The sequence below is a fragment of the Colossoma macropomum genome, unplaced genomic scaffold (assembly GCF_904425465.1).
Source record: "Colossoma macropomum unplaced genomic scaffold, Colossoma_macropomum, whole genome shotgun sequence".
NCBI lineage: Eukaryota > Metazoa > Chordata > Actinopteri > Characiformes > Serrasalmidae > Colossoma > Colossoma macropomum.
In genome coordinates, this window is record NW_023494805.1 from 10,400,852 (window position 1) to 10,421,020 (window position 20,169).

Consider the following 20,169-nt stretch of genomic DNA (forward strand, 5'->3'; position numbering starts at 1 on the left):
ATACGTTTCTCTCTCTCTCGCACATATACATTCGAGACAGGATTGTGCAAAATGTGGGAGGATAACACAAGCATGAGTCAAAATATTTGAAGTGCCACTGCTTACACATTCCGTTTGGTTTACTGAAACTTTGGCAGGCTGTTACTCATGATTTTTTTCTGCCAAACATAAATTAGTGGTAATATTTCAAAACCACATTCTTGGTGGAACGTCTTCAAATACTAGGGCAATCCTCTCCTGATTACTTGTCAAAAGGTAAGAGGGACTTCTGAATAACTGCTTTGGGGTGGATTTTCGGTGGCCCTACACAAAGTGTGTGGAGTGCCACTTGTGTTGTCTACACAATACAAATGTTACTACATAATGGTAAGGCTAGTTTCAGTGGCGCTCTATGACGATATTCCATTGTTATCGTAGTATGATAAATGTCACAAAACGTTTTTCTAAGGATATGATAGACATCGTAAGTACTTAAAGACAAATTAGGCCTGTTTAATCAGATTTAGTGCAGTGCCATTTGTAAAACATTGAATAAATGTCACCACAGTTGTAGGTTTGTTATTATTATAATAGCGTTTTTATATACGGCAGTACAGAAAAGGAAAAAGAGTGAGAAAGATAGAAAGTAAAAGAAAAAAGAGATAGAGCAAAAGAGAGTAAGAGAGCAGGAAAGAGAGACAAAAAGGAGAAAAAGAGAAAGAAAGAAAGAAAGAAAGAAAGAACGAAAGAGAAAGTACAAGAGAGATAAAAGGTAAAATTAAGAAAGAAAGACAGAATGAAAGAGTGAGAGAGACAGACAGAAATGAAAGCGATAGAAAGAAAAAGAAAGAAAGAGAGAGATTTCATTGTTATCGTAGTATGATAAATGTCACAAAACGTTTTTCTAAGGATATGATAGACATCGTAAGTACTTAAAGACAAATTAGGCCTGTTTAATCAGATTTAGTGCAGTGCAATTTGTAAAACATTGAATAAATGTCACCACAGTTGTAGGTTTGTTATTATTATAATAGCATTTTTGGGTTCTATTTCCTCTGTTCCAACTTATTTAACCTCAGAAAAATGAAATATCGCGATGCACATTGTGAAAATGTCTTGAAGTATTGTGATGTATTGTTTACCAAATCACCCACCCCAGTTACACAGTGACTAGGCCTTCTCCAACCAAGTGACCAGCTTGAGACTTAAAGCACTGTAACTTGTTCAACAAGTACTACTAAACTATTATTGGTTTCTAGCTACAAGAGTGAGGAATTGAAATGTGGGTTTATATACAGATGGTTCACGATTAATGTATATATCAATATAACTTCTTAAGCTCAGCTAAATACAAAAGAGAGTCTGAGCTTTTGCCTTTACTGCACTACACAGGAAGCAGCCTTAGCTGAGCCAGCAGCATGTAATGGGCAGCACGCTAGCCAAGGAGCCGTCAACAAATCCTCCAAACAGTCACAGTTTGTGATGAGAACAATAGGTAGAAAAAAGCTCTTAATACTCCAGCCTCTGGCTCTCCAGGAGCTAAAATTCCCACCCCCAAAGCTTCTCATTTGGCAGACTGAGGCCAGTGGGGAACACAGGACCTGACCAGGCCAAGAATAGGTGTGACAGAGGATTTGTGCCCACAGACTCTGACACACTGAGTAAAAACAAAAATGTTCCATTACACGCAAAACAGCTCCATTATTCCCCTTATTCATCATTATAGTGTTCAAGTCAGAATATGAACATTTAAGCTGAAATAAATGAACCAAGACAAAGATGATAAAAGCAAAAGAGATTCAAAGACAGAGAAAAGGCAAAGAGAAAAGGAGAAGAAGAGAAAAAAAGCAGACAGAGACAGACTGAGATAAGGAGAGTAGCTGCTGTACTGAACATGAAGCTGAGGAACAAATTACTAATATACAGAGTAATTTAATGATTACGTCATTAGTAACATTCACCTTCACATCTCGGTGCGCCGAAATACCCCACAGGACAATTTGGATCTGAGAGAGAGAGAGAGAGAGAGAGAGAGAGAGAGAGAGAGAGAGAGAGAGAGAGAGAGAGAGAGAGAAAGAAAGAAAGAAAGAAAGAAAGAAAGAAAGAAAGAGAGAGAGAAAGAAAGAAAGAAAGAAAGAAAGAAAGAAAGAAAGAAAGAAAGAGAGGGTGTGTGATAGAAAAAAAAGGAAAAAGAGTGAGAAAGATAGAAAGTAAAAGAAAAAAGAGATAGAGCAAAAGAGAGTAAGAGAGCAAGAAAGAGAGACAAAAAGGAGAAAAAGAGAAAGAAAGAAAGTATAAGAGAGATAAAAGGTAAAATTAAGAAAGAAAGACAGAAAGAAAGAGTGAGAGAGAGACAGAAATGAAAGCAATAGAAAGAAAGAAAGAAAGAAAGAAAGAAAGAGAGAGAGAGAGAGAGAGAGAGAGAGAGAGAGAAAGAAAGAAAGAAAGAAAGAAGAGAGAGAGAAAGAAAGAAAGAAAGAAAGAAAGAGAGAGAGAGAGAGAGAGAGAGAAAGAAAGAAAGAAAGAGAGAGAGAAAGAAAGAAAAAGAAAGAGAGAGAGAAAGAAAGAAAGAAAGAGAGAGAGAGAGAGAGAGAGAGAGAGAGAGAGAGAGAGAAAGAAAGAAAGAAAGAAAGAAAGAAAGAAAGAAAGAAAGAAAGAGAGAGAGAGAGAAAGAAAGAAAGAAAGAAAGAAAGAAAGAAAGAGAGAGCGAGAGAGAGAGAGAGAGATTTGCATAGCAACACTGTTATTTAATCATCTTACATCCAATTAATCTTTTTCCTAGATTTAATAACCTAAAGCTTTTTTTCTTTTTTGTTTTTCTGTAAAATATGGGAAATACTTACCAACAATACTGCCTGCTGGGGACTTAGTTGTGGTTATGAGGATTGGATATGCTAAAAAATAAAACGAAAAGTGTTTCAGCGGCTGCACAAAAAGCAATAACGAGCGACACTGCAGCAGTACGAACTGATAGCAGATGACCATTTCATCACAGATCTCTCCAGGACACACAGTGAATTGTCCCTAATTGCAAATGAATCGATCAAATCAATCACCTTTAAGACACTGCCCTATTATCATCATCACTACCTTCATACTGAGCTTTATGCTAACCGTTAGCTAAACAGTCAAACTGTGGTTGAAGAACTCACAGCAGCCTTACATGACTCATCTAGGTGTCTCCAAGTCGACTTTGACTGGCCATTTAAAAATACCACTTTTGGCCTGAAGGTGCCATAAATGAAAATGTTTATTACTGCTTCCACTAATGCATAATTAATGAACACATTAATAAGAGCTCAGCAGGCAGAGAGAGCAACAGGCAGGTGGAAATTAAGGTTGAACAGCTGGCCTGAGTTTGTAACTTCCTGCTACAGAAGGTGGCCCAGTGCCAGTGAACTGCTCCATTTTATATCCAGGATATCCTCAATCAAGGCGTTTGGTTTGTTTCCTTTCCTGGACGTCCGAGGAAAGCTTGAGTGAAGCCAAAGTCGAGATTTTAATCGATGCAAGAAAACTTACAATCCGCCCCGTCACTCAGCAGCAGCCTCAGTGATTAGGAAGTTTCATTAGTAAGGGAGGGCATGTGTGGAAGTACATACGGATGCATCGTGGGTAGCCGTAGTATCCTCTGGCGCAGCGTTCACAGTTGTCTCCGCTGAACTGAGGCTTGCACAGACAACGTCCTGAACCCACCTCACAGCCCACCGTGGTCCTGCTGTCACATCTGCAAGCTGCAATCCACACAGGTGTACAGACATTTTCACAATTTCCCATCAATTGCTTTGATATACAGTGCTGTGTAGAAGTCTTCAGCAGTCATGTAAACTATTTAAAATACTATTTATTATATATTATATACATATATTGGATGGTAACTGTAAATACTGGACCTTCTTGAGGGCAGCTTTAGAAACAGTTACACCAGCATGCTCACACAAATGTATGTAATGCAATGTAATGTTTATTTGTATTTATTGTAAACTTTGAGTTTAAAGAGTTGCACATATAGTGTGATATATGTGGTTGGTATAGTGTAGTGAGTAACACCTCTGCCTTCTATGCTGTAGACTGGAGTTCAATCCCCCACCTGAGTAAACACCCTACACTATACCAATAAGAGTCCTTGGGCAAGACACCTAACACTACCTTCACCTACCTGTGTAAAATCATTCTGTAAGTCGCTCTGGATAAGAACATCTGCCAAATGCTGTAAATGTAAATACACAGCATTTTTTCAGATGTCCTACGACAGTGGTCAACAACCCTGGCCATGGAGATCAAACTCCCTGCAGAGTGAAGTTCCAACTGCAACTGGCTACACCTGCTCCAGCTAATTAACTTCTTCAGATGTCCTTGGTTGGCTGGATCAGATGCAGTAGCGGGCAACATGTTACATGCGGATTGGCGCTGCGTTCGGGTGCTCACCAGAAGACTAACTTGTAAATACGACTTCACTCCATTCAGGTGCTTATTCGTAGATGCACCCAACACACAGACTACACTTTGCATTCTATTAGCAAGCACATAGATATAACAGAAGTGCGTCAGTTCTCTATTTTTTTTTTACACTTACTGCAAGTTGAGCGTTTCTCACTCGTGTAAAAAGGTTAAACGGCATGTTATATTCCACATCTTTTAAACTCGTCTATCAACTAAAATTCCGACATTACCAATTGTACAACTTTGTTGGCCATTTGAGGGCAATTTACAAGTAGGAAAATCGTTATTTCTCAGTTTTCAGCACCACTCGAACGCAGCATCAGCTCTGCAGGAAAGCAGATCTCCAGGAGGAGTGTTGGTGACCACCGGCCTTAGACATTTGTGCAGTACTGTATCCACTGCCCGTCAAACGTTTGAGGATGCAGCTTTTTAAAATGTTTTTAATAAACAGTATGTTTAAGTTGTCTGTTTGCAATATCATAATACATTAAATATAAAGCTCCTGGTACAACTGGTAAAAGCCCAACCTTGGGAACAAAGTCAAAGCCCACACTTTTTAATCCCATCTTGTGATGTAAGCACTCAACAGCACTGTAATTTCCAGACTTTTGATGGGCAGCGTAGTATTATATGCCACTCTGTGCTAAAAAGAAAAGTCATCATCCATAGTCATGTTTTTGAGACATTTACATATCTATTTTCAGTCAGTGCTTAGGCCGTAGACTGAAAACAAACTGAGACCGACTGCTGATAAGACAAGACAGGAAACACTAATACTAAAATATAAGGTTGTATAACTATTACATAAATATATGAAGTGCACCTTCCAGTATAAACTGTGACAGTTCACTGATTAATAAACAAAAGGCAAAAGATACCAAACAGCAAGCAAATGTTTAAAAAAACTGAATTTCTAAGAAACTGTAGTTTCACACTTCTGATGAGAGCATTCCTCTCAGCCAGCACCACCCCTGACAGGCCATGGTGGTATGAAAGCTAAACATGACAGGTAGCTATTTACAGCAGCAGTGCAGTCTGTTACTAATGTAAACAATGTCATGCCCACTTTAGCGAGATATTATATTGATGTGTTTTCCTCTGACTCCTTAACATACCGCAGAATACAATGAGCTATTAGACAAAAGTTGTTTATGGAACAGCTGTAAACCAGCCAATGTTTGTGATACCAGACTGTGTGAAAAATGTCAGCAAGAGTCAGAATTTACTGGGCATCAGGTATGTGGCATCATGTTAGCCCTTATAAGTCTAGCATGGTTGTCATTTTGCTATATATAATGCAATTACACACTTACACAATCAGTTACACAGTTAAAATTATGCATAACATTAACATGTAATGTATATTATGTATCGACAGGTTTGATTCGGCACTTCTGGCTTTTCAATTTTGGGTCAGTGTCACCAAATGACAAAAACATGGCAAAAATGTACACCATAGTTGTTCTGACTGCTGATAAGTGTGAATTCTAATGGTTAAGATGTGCCCTAAAATATAATATAATCATATTTGAGAATATTCCTGGAAAGACAGATGCAATTAGGAGAAACACGGCACTGTTTGACAAATTAATGTCCATTTTTATAATGTTACATTTGGTCCATGGGCTCTCTAAGTTTGCTTGAGCCCAAACCTGAAGAACTCTTTAAACTGATTAAACCATATAGCTAACATGTTTTTTATTATGAGTTTTATAACAAGTTTTATTACTTAATTCCTCAAAATAAATCTCATCTTTGGTGAAACTACTGTTTATCACAAAAACAACAGAGAATCCATACGATTTTGAGTAAAAAATATGAAAATTACTTTATCCATTTAACCAATCAGGACAAGTTCAGTGGCAGTTTTAGTTGTTGGGCATGAACAGGTCAAACTCCGAGTGAATGAACAAACACAGCCTTTACTCAAAGTGTTGCTGAAAGTGAAATGGAAAGCACAGTGAAATACGTACGGATGCAGCCTGTGGGCGACTCTCGGGGAATCCCATAAGGCCTGTAGTAGCCCACAGCACACCCTTCACAGTTCACACCAGCCGTGTTATGCTGAACACAAACAGTATAGTTTTAACAAGTGAGGAGATGCATAAAAAGGTCACTGATGTTTGGTCTGCTGATAAAGGATTGCAGGCAGTTACCTGGCAGTTAATGCACACTCCTCCACCATCATACCGGCCATATATGTTCAAACTTGCTTTTCTGCGCTCCACCTCAAGATCGTAATAACAGTCAGTGGCATGAGAATGACACTGGCATGCTGCAAAAAAAATCCCCACACAAACACACACACACACACACACACACATACACATATATATATATATAAATATATAAATATATATACATATACACACATACATTCATAGGCAGGCATGCCCACACAAACACATGCCAGACTCAAATTTTCAGTCCATTAGTATTACAATCTTGTCATAGAGTTAAACTTCCAATACACTCAAAATTTCTTTCTACTTTTACTGTGCTGCACTCCATATCAAGCTGTGGATGAGTTTTAAAGGGCCCATATCATGGAACATGTAATTCCTCAGTTTTTTTTATAAAAAATTCGATGCAGTATGTAAACGTCAAACTTTTTCTCATTTTGAATCTCAGTGTTTTTGTGATGTCACAAAAGCTAATGCACTTACACATATCCACCTATTCAGCCTACAGCAAGCTAGCCCCTCCAGTTTATACTGAAGTTACAGGAGGGTTTCAGCCTTGACTGCTTTTTGAAGGAAGCACAATACAGAGCAGTCAGAACAGCAACTCTTGAAGACACAATAACAGTAGCTACTCATGCACTGGATTAACCCATTTAAGCCCATTGACAAATAAATATATAACATAACATATAAATGACATTGACATAATACATAAATGACCTTTGTTCTGATTGGCTGCCCTGTATTACACTTTTTATGACTGTAATGATTTGTGTCTAACAGAGCATTATTGCAAGTTTTCAAAATAAACAGGCATCAGGGCAAACAGAGCTGCATAATACGGACAAAACATCTGCAACCGCATACTGGACAGTGCGATTATATTGCCACATGTTCCGAAACGCCTTTCAATACATTAAAAAGACAATGGAGAGCTCCTGATGGGACACAGTTCAGGGGTAAAAATTTTACTTAGCCTTGCTAAATAAATGTACATTATTTGTTTAAATAATCATTAGTTTTCCTTGCTCATTTTTATTTAACCATGCCATTGTGTCTGCAAATTCAAAATATCTGCATATAGCAGGGCACTAGGACCTGGAGGGGGCTGCTACTGTTCTAATCCAGTGCTGCCTTGGCTGCTCGTTCGCATATTACATCAAATTAGTATTGTAAAGGCCAGTATTTCAATAATGATAAAGAAATAATATACTGCTCAGCCTTAAAAGAAACCTATTTGATTTGTTGAAACTCGTCCAATATAATTTTCCCTTTATTCAAATTGAAATAACCTTTCCATGCCTGGATCCTTCTTACCTGACCAGTCCCCTCTAGCCTCAATAAAAGGGGCAGGTCACGGCATATCTGGCTAATCTACACACTGGAGGAAAACACAGCCTCAAGTTCCCGCCTTTATATAAAGATATAAAGTGAATAATGATAAACGCATGTAGCAGGCACGAACACGTTTACTTATTGTACTGAAGCAACATTTGTATTTTATTAGCTCTTTATTTATCAGTTAATTTCCCTTTTAATTGTTGTTGTTTTTTTATTTCGGTTGTTTTGTCCTTTGCATTTGTTTGCCAGTAAACTTGTTTAATTGTTTAAATTCTTAGGCTTATTACATCCCCACACACAGGAGCACTGTGTAGAGTCATGTAAGAGTACAAAGTTCAGCTGTATCATATAAAATGCTCCAGAGTGAGAGCGCTGATAACATTATTACTCCTCATATGAGTAAAACTTTCAACATCAACACCAAACCAGGGCCACAGTGGGACTTGCTTTCAGACTGGAGGTTACATGCAGACCAGCCCACCCAGAACTCAAACTCTCCACTTTCTTCATTTCTTGCTCTTATTTATTATTTATATGCTACACTGACAATTGGCAAAAGCTTTAATCTTAAATGTGACAAACATGACAGTCAACACTGTACAAATTAATTCTAGCTAAGTTCTTCTGGGTGCTCCTTGTTTTTTTGCCATCACTGCTGTCCATTTTCATGTTATTCACGTACAAAAACTGCTACATTGCTAATGCAAAAAACAAGTAATGAACTCTGTAGAGCACTGCCTGTTGAGTCAGCCAGTACCAGACTCACACTGACTTTGATATATTTCTCAAGGCTTATTCGAACTTCCATTCCACCTCCTATCGACACTGAATGTCTGCGGTGATGTGGTCGTCTACATTAACAGCAAAGGCTTTGAATTTTGTGTGGTGGCCTTGAGGCTTATTATTCAGTAACTACGTGGAAAGCAATGCAAACTGGCTGAGTTATTCTTATTTTTTTTATTATTAGTAGTAGAAGTAGAACTAAACGCACTCAAGTTTGAGTAAGTCTAACATTTATGTGCTTAGAGGGAGCAGCTACAAGGGCAAGCACTGCATACTGTCTGAAATGAGCCCGTCAGTGATCGCCAGTGTGTTTTAAAAGCAGTTTGCTGTCGTTCAGTAAGAAGGGCAGACAGGTCCCACAATCCGAATGTTCCTGAAAGCAGCACAGCGTGTTCTTCGCCTGCTTGTTGAAGCAAATACCTGTCAACAAAGCATGGCTAATAGAGCACAGGCTGCAGAGGGAAGACTGAAGCCAGGTTGTTAAGACACACAGCCAGAAGAGCAGTGTTTGAAAGTGCCAAAGTGGGCCTGTATATTCTTGCATGAGCCTGGCTTAACAATGCAACTGATGCACTCTGCTTAGGGCAAAAGACAGCAGGGTAATTCCATTGCTCATCATTCAGACAGCAGGGCCCCAAACTTCATGTTTAACACTGGGTGTACAACCCATGCATTAAAGTCACACGCACTAAAGACTAAAGACTATTAAACCATTCCGTTCTGCTACAGCAGCAGACGCGAGGCACACGTATAGTCACTACGAAGATGTCAGAGACTGAGATATGGGGGAAGGCCTGCAGTCTAGGGGCATTTTTAAAAGAATAATTGAGCACAATATCTAATTTACACATTTTTTCCTTTAACCTAAATGTAGTCAGTCAGACACGCTCAGTGTTCAAAGTTTGATTCTTTAGTTTTGCAGCCAGCAAGTCATGGAGACTTATATACACCAATTACCATGCAAAACCGCATGCTACATCACAGATTTGCCTCAAGTTGTATCGTGCTGTTAAAAGGCCCATATCCGAAAACAGTAATTATTGTCGAGACAACCATTTTCCTACCTCTCTTTATCCCTCAAGATTAAACAGGCTGTTTTTGTTACTGTGTCTTTAAGACTGATATGTGTAAATGAACTCTTTTCTGATTGACAGACCTGTACTGTGACTGTTTTGTGCCTCATTCAGAAAGGCTGAAACACTCCCTGTAACTTCAATATGAGTATGCAGATATAAACCGCTGTAGGCGAGATAGGTGGATATAAGTAAATGGGTTATTTTTTGTGACATCACAACAACTATTAATTCTTTTTGCAGCTTAGTTTCCACATGTCCGTATGCATGGGCGACTGAAAAGTTTTAAAATTTTTTCGATGATATGGGCTCTTTATGTAATCTTCTACAGAGTTGTTTCTATGAAACATTCTCTCTATAAAAATAGACTTTTTGTTTAACTCATCTTTACCAGGGGTGCGAATAATTATGGAGCTCACTGTATGTCCATGTGCAACTCTACATAACAGCATCACTGATAATAGAGCTTCATGAAATATCCTCATGGACAGGGAGGACCTGCTCTGAAACTTACGCTCACACTCGTTGGGACTGTTAGCAGTCGCCGGTCTCCACGGCTTCTGGTGGAACCCTGGACAACAGCGGTCACATGACTCTCCACAGGTGTTGTGCTCACATTCGCAGAGGAGTCTGGAGAGCAGGAGGACATTTTTCATTTAGAGTGGACCTTCTCATTTTAGAGAAAGCTTTACCTACGCCATGAGGCACTTAAAAAGCAGGCTTCCAAAAAATGTGTGCCTAAAAAGCAGGCTTTCAAGTGTTTATCAGGCTGGACTTTGGCTCCTGGATTGGCTTAAACAGCCAACTGATGCAGCTACCACTGACATTTTAATATCCAACAGGCAAACCTCAGAATTAACTGTAAAGATGTGAGATTACAGTTTATATTTTGAACATCAGTCATTAACACTAAACCTCACTGTTGACATCAATAAGGAAGCAGTAGTCTGGTTGCATAACTATACACTCCCCATTTGCATTTATTCCAGCAGTGTAGTGTGTGGTGCAAGTCCGTGCGAAATACAGATACTCACTGGCTGGCCCTGCCTGGGACACGTGCCCCACAAACCTGGGCGTGGCCGTGGCACACACAGCGTCCACCCACACTGATGTCTTTGATGCTGTAGTAGTACTGTAAATAGAGAAGACAGATTTTCACCCTTAGGTTAAGAAGCTACTGGTCTTGGGTCAGTATTTAGTGTGGCTAGGCGGTAATATGATTTGTGGTTTGTGTTTAAAGACATATGGGAGACATATATGGTGTGTGTGTGTGTGTGTGTGTGTGTGTGTTTCTACTTTACTGTCTTTGTGGGGACTAAATAACAGGAAAACATCATAATTCAGACATGATCATTTTGCTGTTAAACAAAAAGAAACAGCTATTTTGCCTAAAATGCAGGTATTGATGGAAGTAAAAGATCATTTTGCTGTTAAACAAAAAGAAACAGCTATTTTGCCTAAAATGCAGGTATTGATGGAAGTAAAAGATTTTCTGGATTAAGTTTTGATAATATATATTTCTCATATACAGACAGAAAAACAATCCTCTATATGTTTGTGTGCGTGTATGGGTTTCCTGATCTTCCTCTGGGTAAAGGAGCGTGTTTTTTTAATTGATTACAGGAACCCGCAGTTCTGCAGAAATAAGCAGCCTCTGGACATTCCTGAAACACACTCCACCCATGTATTTCATTCTACAGTAGCTGAGTAATCTCAAATCCAACACGTGAATCCAATAAATCTTTCATTAGTAGGTGCACTAGGACAGAACCTATTCTTCAACAGACAGTCTGCTGAAGCCTTCAGGCAGTTTAAGATGGAACAGCTTGGTACTAACAGTGCAGATAAACATTGCAATGTCCTTCTTATACCACCAAACAACTTGTGCAGCATAATGCAATGCCAATGTGTTAAAACTAAGCACAATTATCTTTTCTTTTGACTGCTAAGACAATCTTGGCAAATACAGGTCACATGAATGCCTCAGGAACTCCATAGATGAGCATGAAACAGACAAACTGTGTTAAACTTCTGTAAACTAGATTATTCATTTTGTGAAAAAACTGCATTTGATTCAATATGTCATTTGAGCTAAAGACAGTCCAATACTAACCAACAGACCGGCCACAACTGTATTAGCAAAGCTCAGAGGTGATTTTACTAAGTAACTGCTCACTAAAAACGTGCCATGCCTGTCACGCTTTCTCTTCTGTGCATAAGCTGATCCTTGATAGCCTCAAGCAATTGCTCAACCATGTAATACTCTTACCAGTGAAGCCTTATCCTTTTCAAAAAAAACCTTCAACAGATTCAAAATAAATGGGACAGAACCATTTGTGTTAACTCCTCGAAGGCACAGCTGTGTGGAGTGACAGTAAAACAGTGTTGTAACTTTATATTCATTATTTCTCACATGTAGCCCATTTAAATAGGCAGAGAATTCAGAAACACTTTATTTGGATGGTGGACTGATGATGGCTTGTAGATGCTCAGTATACCTTCAAGTAACATTCAACTAAAAATCTACTAAATGCAACTGAACTTGATCGATTCTATTAAATCTATCCTTAACACTAAATCTAACCCTAACCCCAACCTCAAGGCAAAACCTACACCTACTTCTGAACCTAACTCTAACCATAATGTTGTTGATATTCAAATGAGGGTTTTATGTGGATTATTAGAAGAGACCTGCAGTGCAGGACAGGGCAGGAGCGAGATATGTGCCCTGCGTTTTTCTTCCCACTGCGAATAAGCTGCATGTCCGTCTCCGCAGGCTGGTGATGAAGGCTCTTAGGGGCTGACTGTGTTTGGCTCTGAACATTCTCCTCCAACTGTGGGCATTAGCCTGCCGGCAGAGCCGGGCGGCTTGGCAGGCGGCGCTGGGCTGGCACACAGCCCAACACAGAGGAATGTGTGTGAGGAGGGGGGTGAAAGTGGAGGTAAGATGATGTGGTGTCAGCAAACACAGAACTAGCACCTGAGAGAGGAGCCTTCAAACATCAGCCACATACAGAGACTCACATTCAGATTTAGGAGAACTAGTTAACCTGTGAGATCCTGGATGAGGACGGAAACAGTATGGATACAAATTTAATTGGCATGAATTATAGGCAGTGCCAAATGTGCTTGGCTAATGTGGATCATGTCATTATCCAAAAGACCCACATGCGGAATCTGTTTCAGATTGGCGGTCACAGTTGCAAAATTACATGTGATTTACTTGGAAAAGTTGCTGCTCAGCCTCCTTCTACCCATCCATCAATGGAATGTGACCACCAAGGAACCATCTTTGAGCTGATATTATTTGGGTGATGGATAATTCTAAGCACAATGACAACACTGACATGGTAGTTGCACAGATGATGAATTTTTAAGGCCAACGCAGATGGCTTTGCGGCCAAACTAGCAGTATTTTGGCTGTTTTTATTAACCTTTTTAACCCAAAGCATAACCTGAAATACACTAGCACAGGGAAAATGAGGCAACATCCGGCTCTTTCACTGCCCTGTTGCGGCTCCACAGCAGAATTAGATTTTAGGTAAAAATAAAATAATCCTCATTTGCAGTAAAATAAAGCTCTGGAGTTATCATTGGCCAGCTTCTTGTTCGAAATGTCCCATTCCACCTTTAATGGTGCAGCAGTTACATTCTGGCACCTCAGACACCATTTAAGGTAGAACGGAAAAATGTGAACATGAAGCTGGTGAATGAGAAGCGACTTCAGCCTTGTAAAAGGTCAAATGTTTAGAGACATTTTACAAGAAACTATTCTACTTTCGAGGAAAAGTTTCCTGCTGGAGATGTGAGAAGAGTGGCAGTAGCTGAGCTAAAACTTAAAGGAAAACAAAGTAGGTCTGCGTTTTCGTTTATATAATGTACTTAGTCTATACTAATACATTAGCACATACTGGGACATACTTACAGCAAAGATAGTAAAACGGACATTAAACGTTGTGGCTCTCAAGGTGGTTTGATTTCTGTTGAAAGGACAAAATGGCTCCTCTTAACATTCGGGTTGCGACCCCTGCACTACCACATTTCCATAGTGACATTTTAAATTCTTAATAAGGATGTGCATCCTGGCTAATTTTGATATGTAATTATTTGTAATAGACAATGAACAGATTACAGGTTAACTGTAGGGAGTGGGGGAAAAAAGGGTAAAAACTGGCATAGGGCTGGAAGCTTACTCTTTACATATAAGCACTGTTGGTAAAACACTGAAAACATGTTTTTTTACTCAAAAATAGCTGAGGGGACCTGGCAGATTTTCATAGCAGATGGGTAATAAAGGCTGCCTCTTCAAATGAGCCAACAGAGCTAACCAATAGACATTCAGACGCTGATGAGAACCTTTCTCCGGAGTGGACCACATGCCAACATGTTAGTTTTCCAAAAAAAATATTTTCATTGTCTCTAGAGCTGGCTAAAATCAGCTACAGTATTTAGCCTAATTAGGAAAAACAGCCAAGTCAGAGCTGGCTTCCATATTGCCGCCTTCTCAGTCACACCCTTAACAACGCGTCCACTCCTGTCAAAACAAAATTGTCAGTCTGTATATTTTCTCCATCTTCCTGTAATGAAACACGCAGAATAAATGAATACTGATTTCGGGATTTGACTTTTCGCACATCTGTGATGCTTAAATGAAAAAACAAGTTGCATAATTAAACCACATGAAATCAATTAAGTTAGAGACATCGGGCTATTTAGCACAATAGATCATGCATAACTATGCTACAACAGTTTTGCACAGGTGTAACAGCAGCATTCAAATACAGCAACAGTGCAATAACCTGCCTCATTATTTACATTTTAAAATTACAACACAGATCAAGTCAAAACAATAAACTGTCTGAATGTGTTTGCAATTTTGGAGCAAAAGTCTGCTGATTCTGACCATGCACCCCTAGTTTTCACACACTGTGTACATGCCACTTTCTCAAGGTGTTTTTGTTAGTCATCCTCTAGCCATTCATCTGTGGTCATTATTTGAGGTCAGTTTCTGGCTGTAGGACAGTGCTAGCTGGACATTTTTTGATTATTCTCAACAAAACAGTGACCCTGTGTAAATGTGTGTAAATCGACAGCAACACTGCTCAGCCTGATACACTCTTACCAGCACTGTACACACTACCACACCACTATCATGTCAGTGCAGTGTGTCTGTCCATCAGTAGAGTGTCTGACATGTTTTGCCTCTTAAACGTATCCAAGAATCAATAAGTTTGAAAGGAAAGGGCTGCTTGACTGATATGAAAATAATCAAACACAGACCGTTGTTTTAGTGTGACAATTTTCAAAACAGGGCTACAAGAAAAGCAAACCCACAAGAAACACGTCAGTATGTTTGGGCAAACACGCAAAGATATCTCACTTGAAAGCTACTAAATGCTTCAAAGAAAACTACTGAATTAGTTTTACAGGAGTTTTAAAGGTGTTTTGTTTCCCTTCAGACAGTTAAAACTCACTGCACTGGAAGTGCAAGTAGCCAGTAAGAATGGCTTTGACAAAATCCTGATAGTTATGGCCTTGGAAAGGGACCATAAAAGGACAATAGCTGTGATCCAAAAGCCAGGCTGCAGCAGAGAAATTGTGGGTCCTTGGTAGGGCTCCTTATTCGTATTACGTAACTGAACGGTCTACCAAGGCTGCTTTGTTACAGTTGGTGCATAAAAATTAATGGAGAAAATAGTGTTGATGTAAATGATAAGCTGGCAATCAAAACTTTCATTTGAATGATGTAATATGTGGCAGACAAAACAAGTTTGCAATTAAATGCTGTCCTGCAAGCTACTGTTCAACTCACTGAAAGCAGGTGCATTTCACGCCACCTTAAAAAATACACAGCTAAATAAAGAGTGTACTGTACATGTTACTGTATATTTTCCTGGCTTTTTAAAATTATGGTCAACAGAAGACTGTAAAGAATACTTGGGTTGCGTCCTTGAAAACTGTCATATCGTAGCCTGTGTTTCTCAGCTGTATTCAAAGGATCCTTCTGATTGGATCAGAATTGGATGATGTAGTGCTCTAGAAATCCAGCCCAGCTTTTGGAACGCAGCTCGTAAAACATATCAGATACTCTGTTTATGTGTGGGCAGAGCATCCGATGCTGAGACTACGGCAGTGTTGAGACCGTTCTACCAACCAGATAGTACCTGGTCAGTGGTGGTCCTACTGTGGCCCCTTTCCAAGGTGCTTATACCCATTAAATTGGCCACTACATATGTACTAAGATAGCTTTAGCACTTTCAATATGTAGCCTTCGTATGGTGACATCACACACTTCCCACAAAAGGAAGGATCAACTAGAGATTCGGCTTAATCACTGCTGCAGGGCCAGAGATGTGAACATCCTGGGACAGGGCTTTGGTCAGGACAGCAGGGATAACATTCACGGTTTGTGTAAAGGGAAACCTGGAATGTTTAATTAAGTCTGAGCTAATTGCAGTACAGTGTTCCCTGCAGTTGGGAATTAGTCCTCAGAACCGGATGTGGCTCTTCTTGCCCTCCTGAATCACTGTTCAGTAAAAGCATAATTAAGATATGCAGGTAAGATTCCTGATTCATTCACTCTACGTTCATTTAAAAACACAAACAGAATTGGCACAGTTGAATTTGAAACAAACTATATGTCTTAAATAAATATATAAATATCACATACACTGTAAATTAAACCTCTATCACAGGCATTCCAAAAAGATTCACTGACGTTTCGTGCAGCGTGGCCGAGAAACACAATAGATGTTCAAACTTTCAATTGTGTGCATGATGAGTGAAGAAAAACCTGTTTATATGAGTACTAAGCTTCATGGTTATGCCATTTAAACTGCGGTTTTAACAAAATAGACAATAAAGCAGAGAACTGCACCTTAAATCTACTAAAGGCACATCTGCTTTCAGGGAGGTTTATGATTTTGAACCATCAGGTTCCTGATTTGATCTTCATTAAATACAGAAACCTACCTTACATTTTCACTCGGTGCTAATATCATAGATGCTCATCTTTATTGCTGAACATCACCACTGTGAATGCCTCGTTTGCACTAATGAACATCTCCTGCTGCAGCCACGGCGGTAGGTCTAGTACTCACAGTAGTTTCTGAATAGCTGCTCTGAGACATTTTCTCATTGCGCTGGCATTTTTCATTTCACACAGGCTGGGTCCTGCTGGCACTCACCCGGCGTGTTACAGTGGGATCGCGCTGAGCTTTGGAGATTAGATGCCCGAGGAGGGTGTTTGTCCGTAAAAAGCGCAGGCGAATATTGGTTGCCTTTGTGAAGTCCTGAAGGACTGGGGAGTAGGTGAAGTTCTTTGATCCTGGACGACCGTTCACAAGCGACACGACGATCTACAAAATGTCAAAAGGACAATGTCATTAAGGGAAAACTCATCTCAGTTACATCTGTACACTGTAAAAATGCTGTAAATTTGAAGTGAAAACACTGCAGCAATCTACTGTATTCCTTGCTGTAAAGAATGACTCATTCTGGGTGATACAGGTCAAGCTTCATGTCAAAGATGTTAAAATGTCAGATTTCACAGTAGTTAGCTGTTACCTGAAGAAAAGTGAATGTGTAGTTTTGAGCAGCCTGTCTCTGAATATTATAGTAAGGGAGTGGAGCTTCCCAGCATTCCTTGCTATTTTGTTGTCTACAGTCTACTGTTACTCTAACCATGATCGTGTTTTGAGTTTTAGTCAACTAGCTCATCCTTAAAAGAGACACTGGGTTACTGTCAGCTCTGTGATCTTAAAGAGTGGCATATGTGCATCTAATTGCTATATGTTTTGTGTATAATATGTATTTGCTAAACAGTTTAGTGCTTTAATTAAGTGTATGATCATACAATAGGAAACATTTATATTTTTATTTAATTATTTCAGATAATTTATAATGGCCAAAAGTATGTGGACACCTCTCCTAATTATTGAGATCAGGTGTTTCAACCACACCCATTACTAACAGCAGTATAAAATCAAGCACATAGCCTAACAATCTCTTTAAAACACACACTGGCAGTAGAATGGGTCCTACTAAAGAGCTCAGGGACTTTAAATGGGGCAATGTCATAAGATGTCACCTTTGCCAAGCCATTTCTGCCCTGCTAGATCTGCCTAGATCAACTGTGTTATTTTTATAAAATGGAAACTTCTAGGAGCAACAAGAGCTTAACCACAAAGCAGTAGACCATGCAAACTTCCGTAGTAGAACGAACTTCCAAACTGCCTCTGAAAGCAACGTTAACACAAGATCTGTGCTAATGTTGAGCTTCATGAAATGGGTCGGGCCGATCAGCTGCACACAAGCCTAAGATCACCATGCGCAATGCAAGGCGTCGGTTGGAGTGGTGTAAGGCACGCCGCTACTGGTCTCTGAAGAAACATGTTCTCTGAAGTGATGAATCACGCTTGAATATCTGGCAGTCTGATGGACCAATCTGGGTTTGACGGTTGCCAGAAGAACTCTACCTCCCGGAGCACACAGTGTCAATAGCAAAGTTTGGTGGAGGAGGGATAATGGGCTGGGGCTGGCTTTCAGGTTTTGAGCTCTGCCTCTTAGTTCCAGTGAAGGGTAATGTTAATAATACAGCACATAAAGACATTTTAGACAATTATGCTTCCAACTTTGTGGCAACTTTAAGTTGGGAAAGGCCCTTTCCTGTTCCTGCATGACTGTGCCCCAGTGCACAAAGCGAACTTTATAAAGACATGGTCTGAAGAGTTGCAGGAACTGACCTCAACCCCACTGAACACCTTTGAGATGACCTGGATCATCAATTTCAAGCCAGTAAACTACTGTATTATCTAACAGTATCATTACAGTATTATTACAGTATTATTCTGAAAACAGGAATTACAGTACAGTGGTGCTGTATTTAAAGAATATCTTATTGAAAAAAATAAACAGTATACAATACTGGAGAAACTGCTGCTGATTACTGTTAGCTAACTTTTTAATAATGTAGCATTTGGTTGATTAACACAGACAATCATTTTGTATTTTTCTGCAATCAGTAAAAGAACTGAAGACCCATTCTGTTCATTAGCTCATGGGCTTGTATTGTAAATGCACTGAGACACTGGGTTTCTGTTCTTTTCTAATCATACGGAAACTATTATCCATGGTAATTGGACAATATTCTACAGATGCATCAGATATATATTAGGTTGAAAAAGGAGTGAAAGTGTATTTCTTAAAGTTTAACATGGAAAATTCTAAATGTATTCTTCCTCTGACTCTTCCTGAATAACCGGAGCCACTCTGAAAAGTTAGACACAGTGAAGCACAACATGCAGTTAATAACCTACCTCTCCATTTTCCAATGGAACAATCCGGGAGTACTCCGTCGTACAGATCTGATCATCATCTCGATGGATTCGAGCATCAGGCTGCTTACCAAACCCTTCAATACAATCCCGTTTTGAATCTGCAGTAAATTCAGTGAATATGTTTTAGTTATACTACAAATGTAGACAAACGTTAATCTATCATGTACCACATCAAACATCAACATACATAAACATTTTTTTTCATCTTGATGGCTTGAAACATTAGAGTAAAAGTTTGTAAAGCAGCAAACACAACCACAATTCACTCAGTCATCTTGAAGTTTATGACTAATATGAAATTGATCAGGTAGATAATGTTAAAGACAGCTTAGAAATATTGTAAGTATACAGTATAATGGACACTTTAAATCATAAGGAAGAAAATGGCGCAAGCATAATGTCTAATATAAAAACTTTCTCTGATACACTGTAAACATGAACTGGGACTCAAATTTAAAGAAGCAGGTAATCTTGCTGCTATACTTCAAATAGTAACATGGATAGAATGTAACACATTATTGTTCTGTGAAGTCACTATTAGATGCTCTATTAACTCAAAATGTCAAGGCAGCCAATTAATTATATTAAGTTAAAACTCCAAATTCCTTTACAGTTTAATCAATATAACAGTCAGGTTTGAAAGTCAATAATCCAAACCAAACTGATCATATATAAGAAGACTCTGACATCCTGTGCTGCCTTTTTATGTTACATGGAGTCAAAATTTTGTTTCTTCAGTTACAACTCGCACAGCAAGGCTAACGCTGCTAACAAACACTAGAGTGCAATAGTCACCCAAATAGCCCAAATGGTTTCTCTAAAAACTGACCACCAAAACTTCTTTCAACCCACTCAAACCACATCCTAGTCTTTATTAGGGTCACACAGACTTGTCAGTGTGTCAGTATGACTGAACTATAGAATGAACAAATCTTCACTGTGTAGCTGAACGCTGCAGGCAGCCACTTTAGACAATAGAGTCTGCATTCACAAACCACCTCAGCAGTCGGAGTGCTGATCTAGAATCAG

At 39.2% G+C, this 20,169-nt stretch overlaps 1 protein-coding gene across 1 annotated transcript in view; it reads right to left on the reverse strand.

Moving 5' to 3' along the window:
* The window catches only part of LOC118825478 (laminin subunit alpha-3-like), a 140,899-nt gene that overhangs the window by 97,864 nt on the left and 22,866 nt on the right, over nt 1-20,169 (reverse strand). The window contains 9 exon segments of the mRNA XM_036596091.1: nt 1,941-1,985; nt 2,823-2,873; nt 3,582-3,713; nt 6,396-6,486; nt 6,579-6,697; nt 10,317-10,432; nt 10,837-10,934; nt 16,990-17,160; nt 19,120-19,238. Of these exon segments, the coding sequence (XP_036451984.1) occupies nt 1,941-1,985; nt 2,823-2,873; nt 3,582-3,713; nt 6,396-6,486; nt 6,579-6,697; nt 10,317-10,432; nt 10,837-10,934; nt 16,990-17,160; nt 19,120-19,238 (942 nt within the window).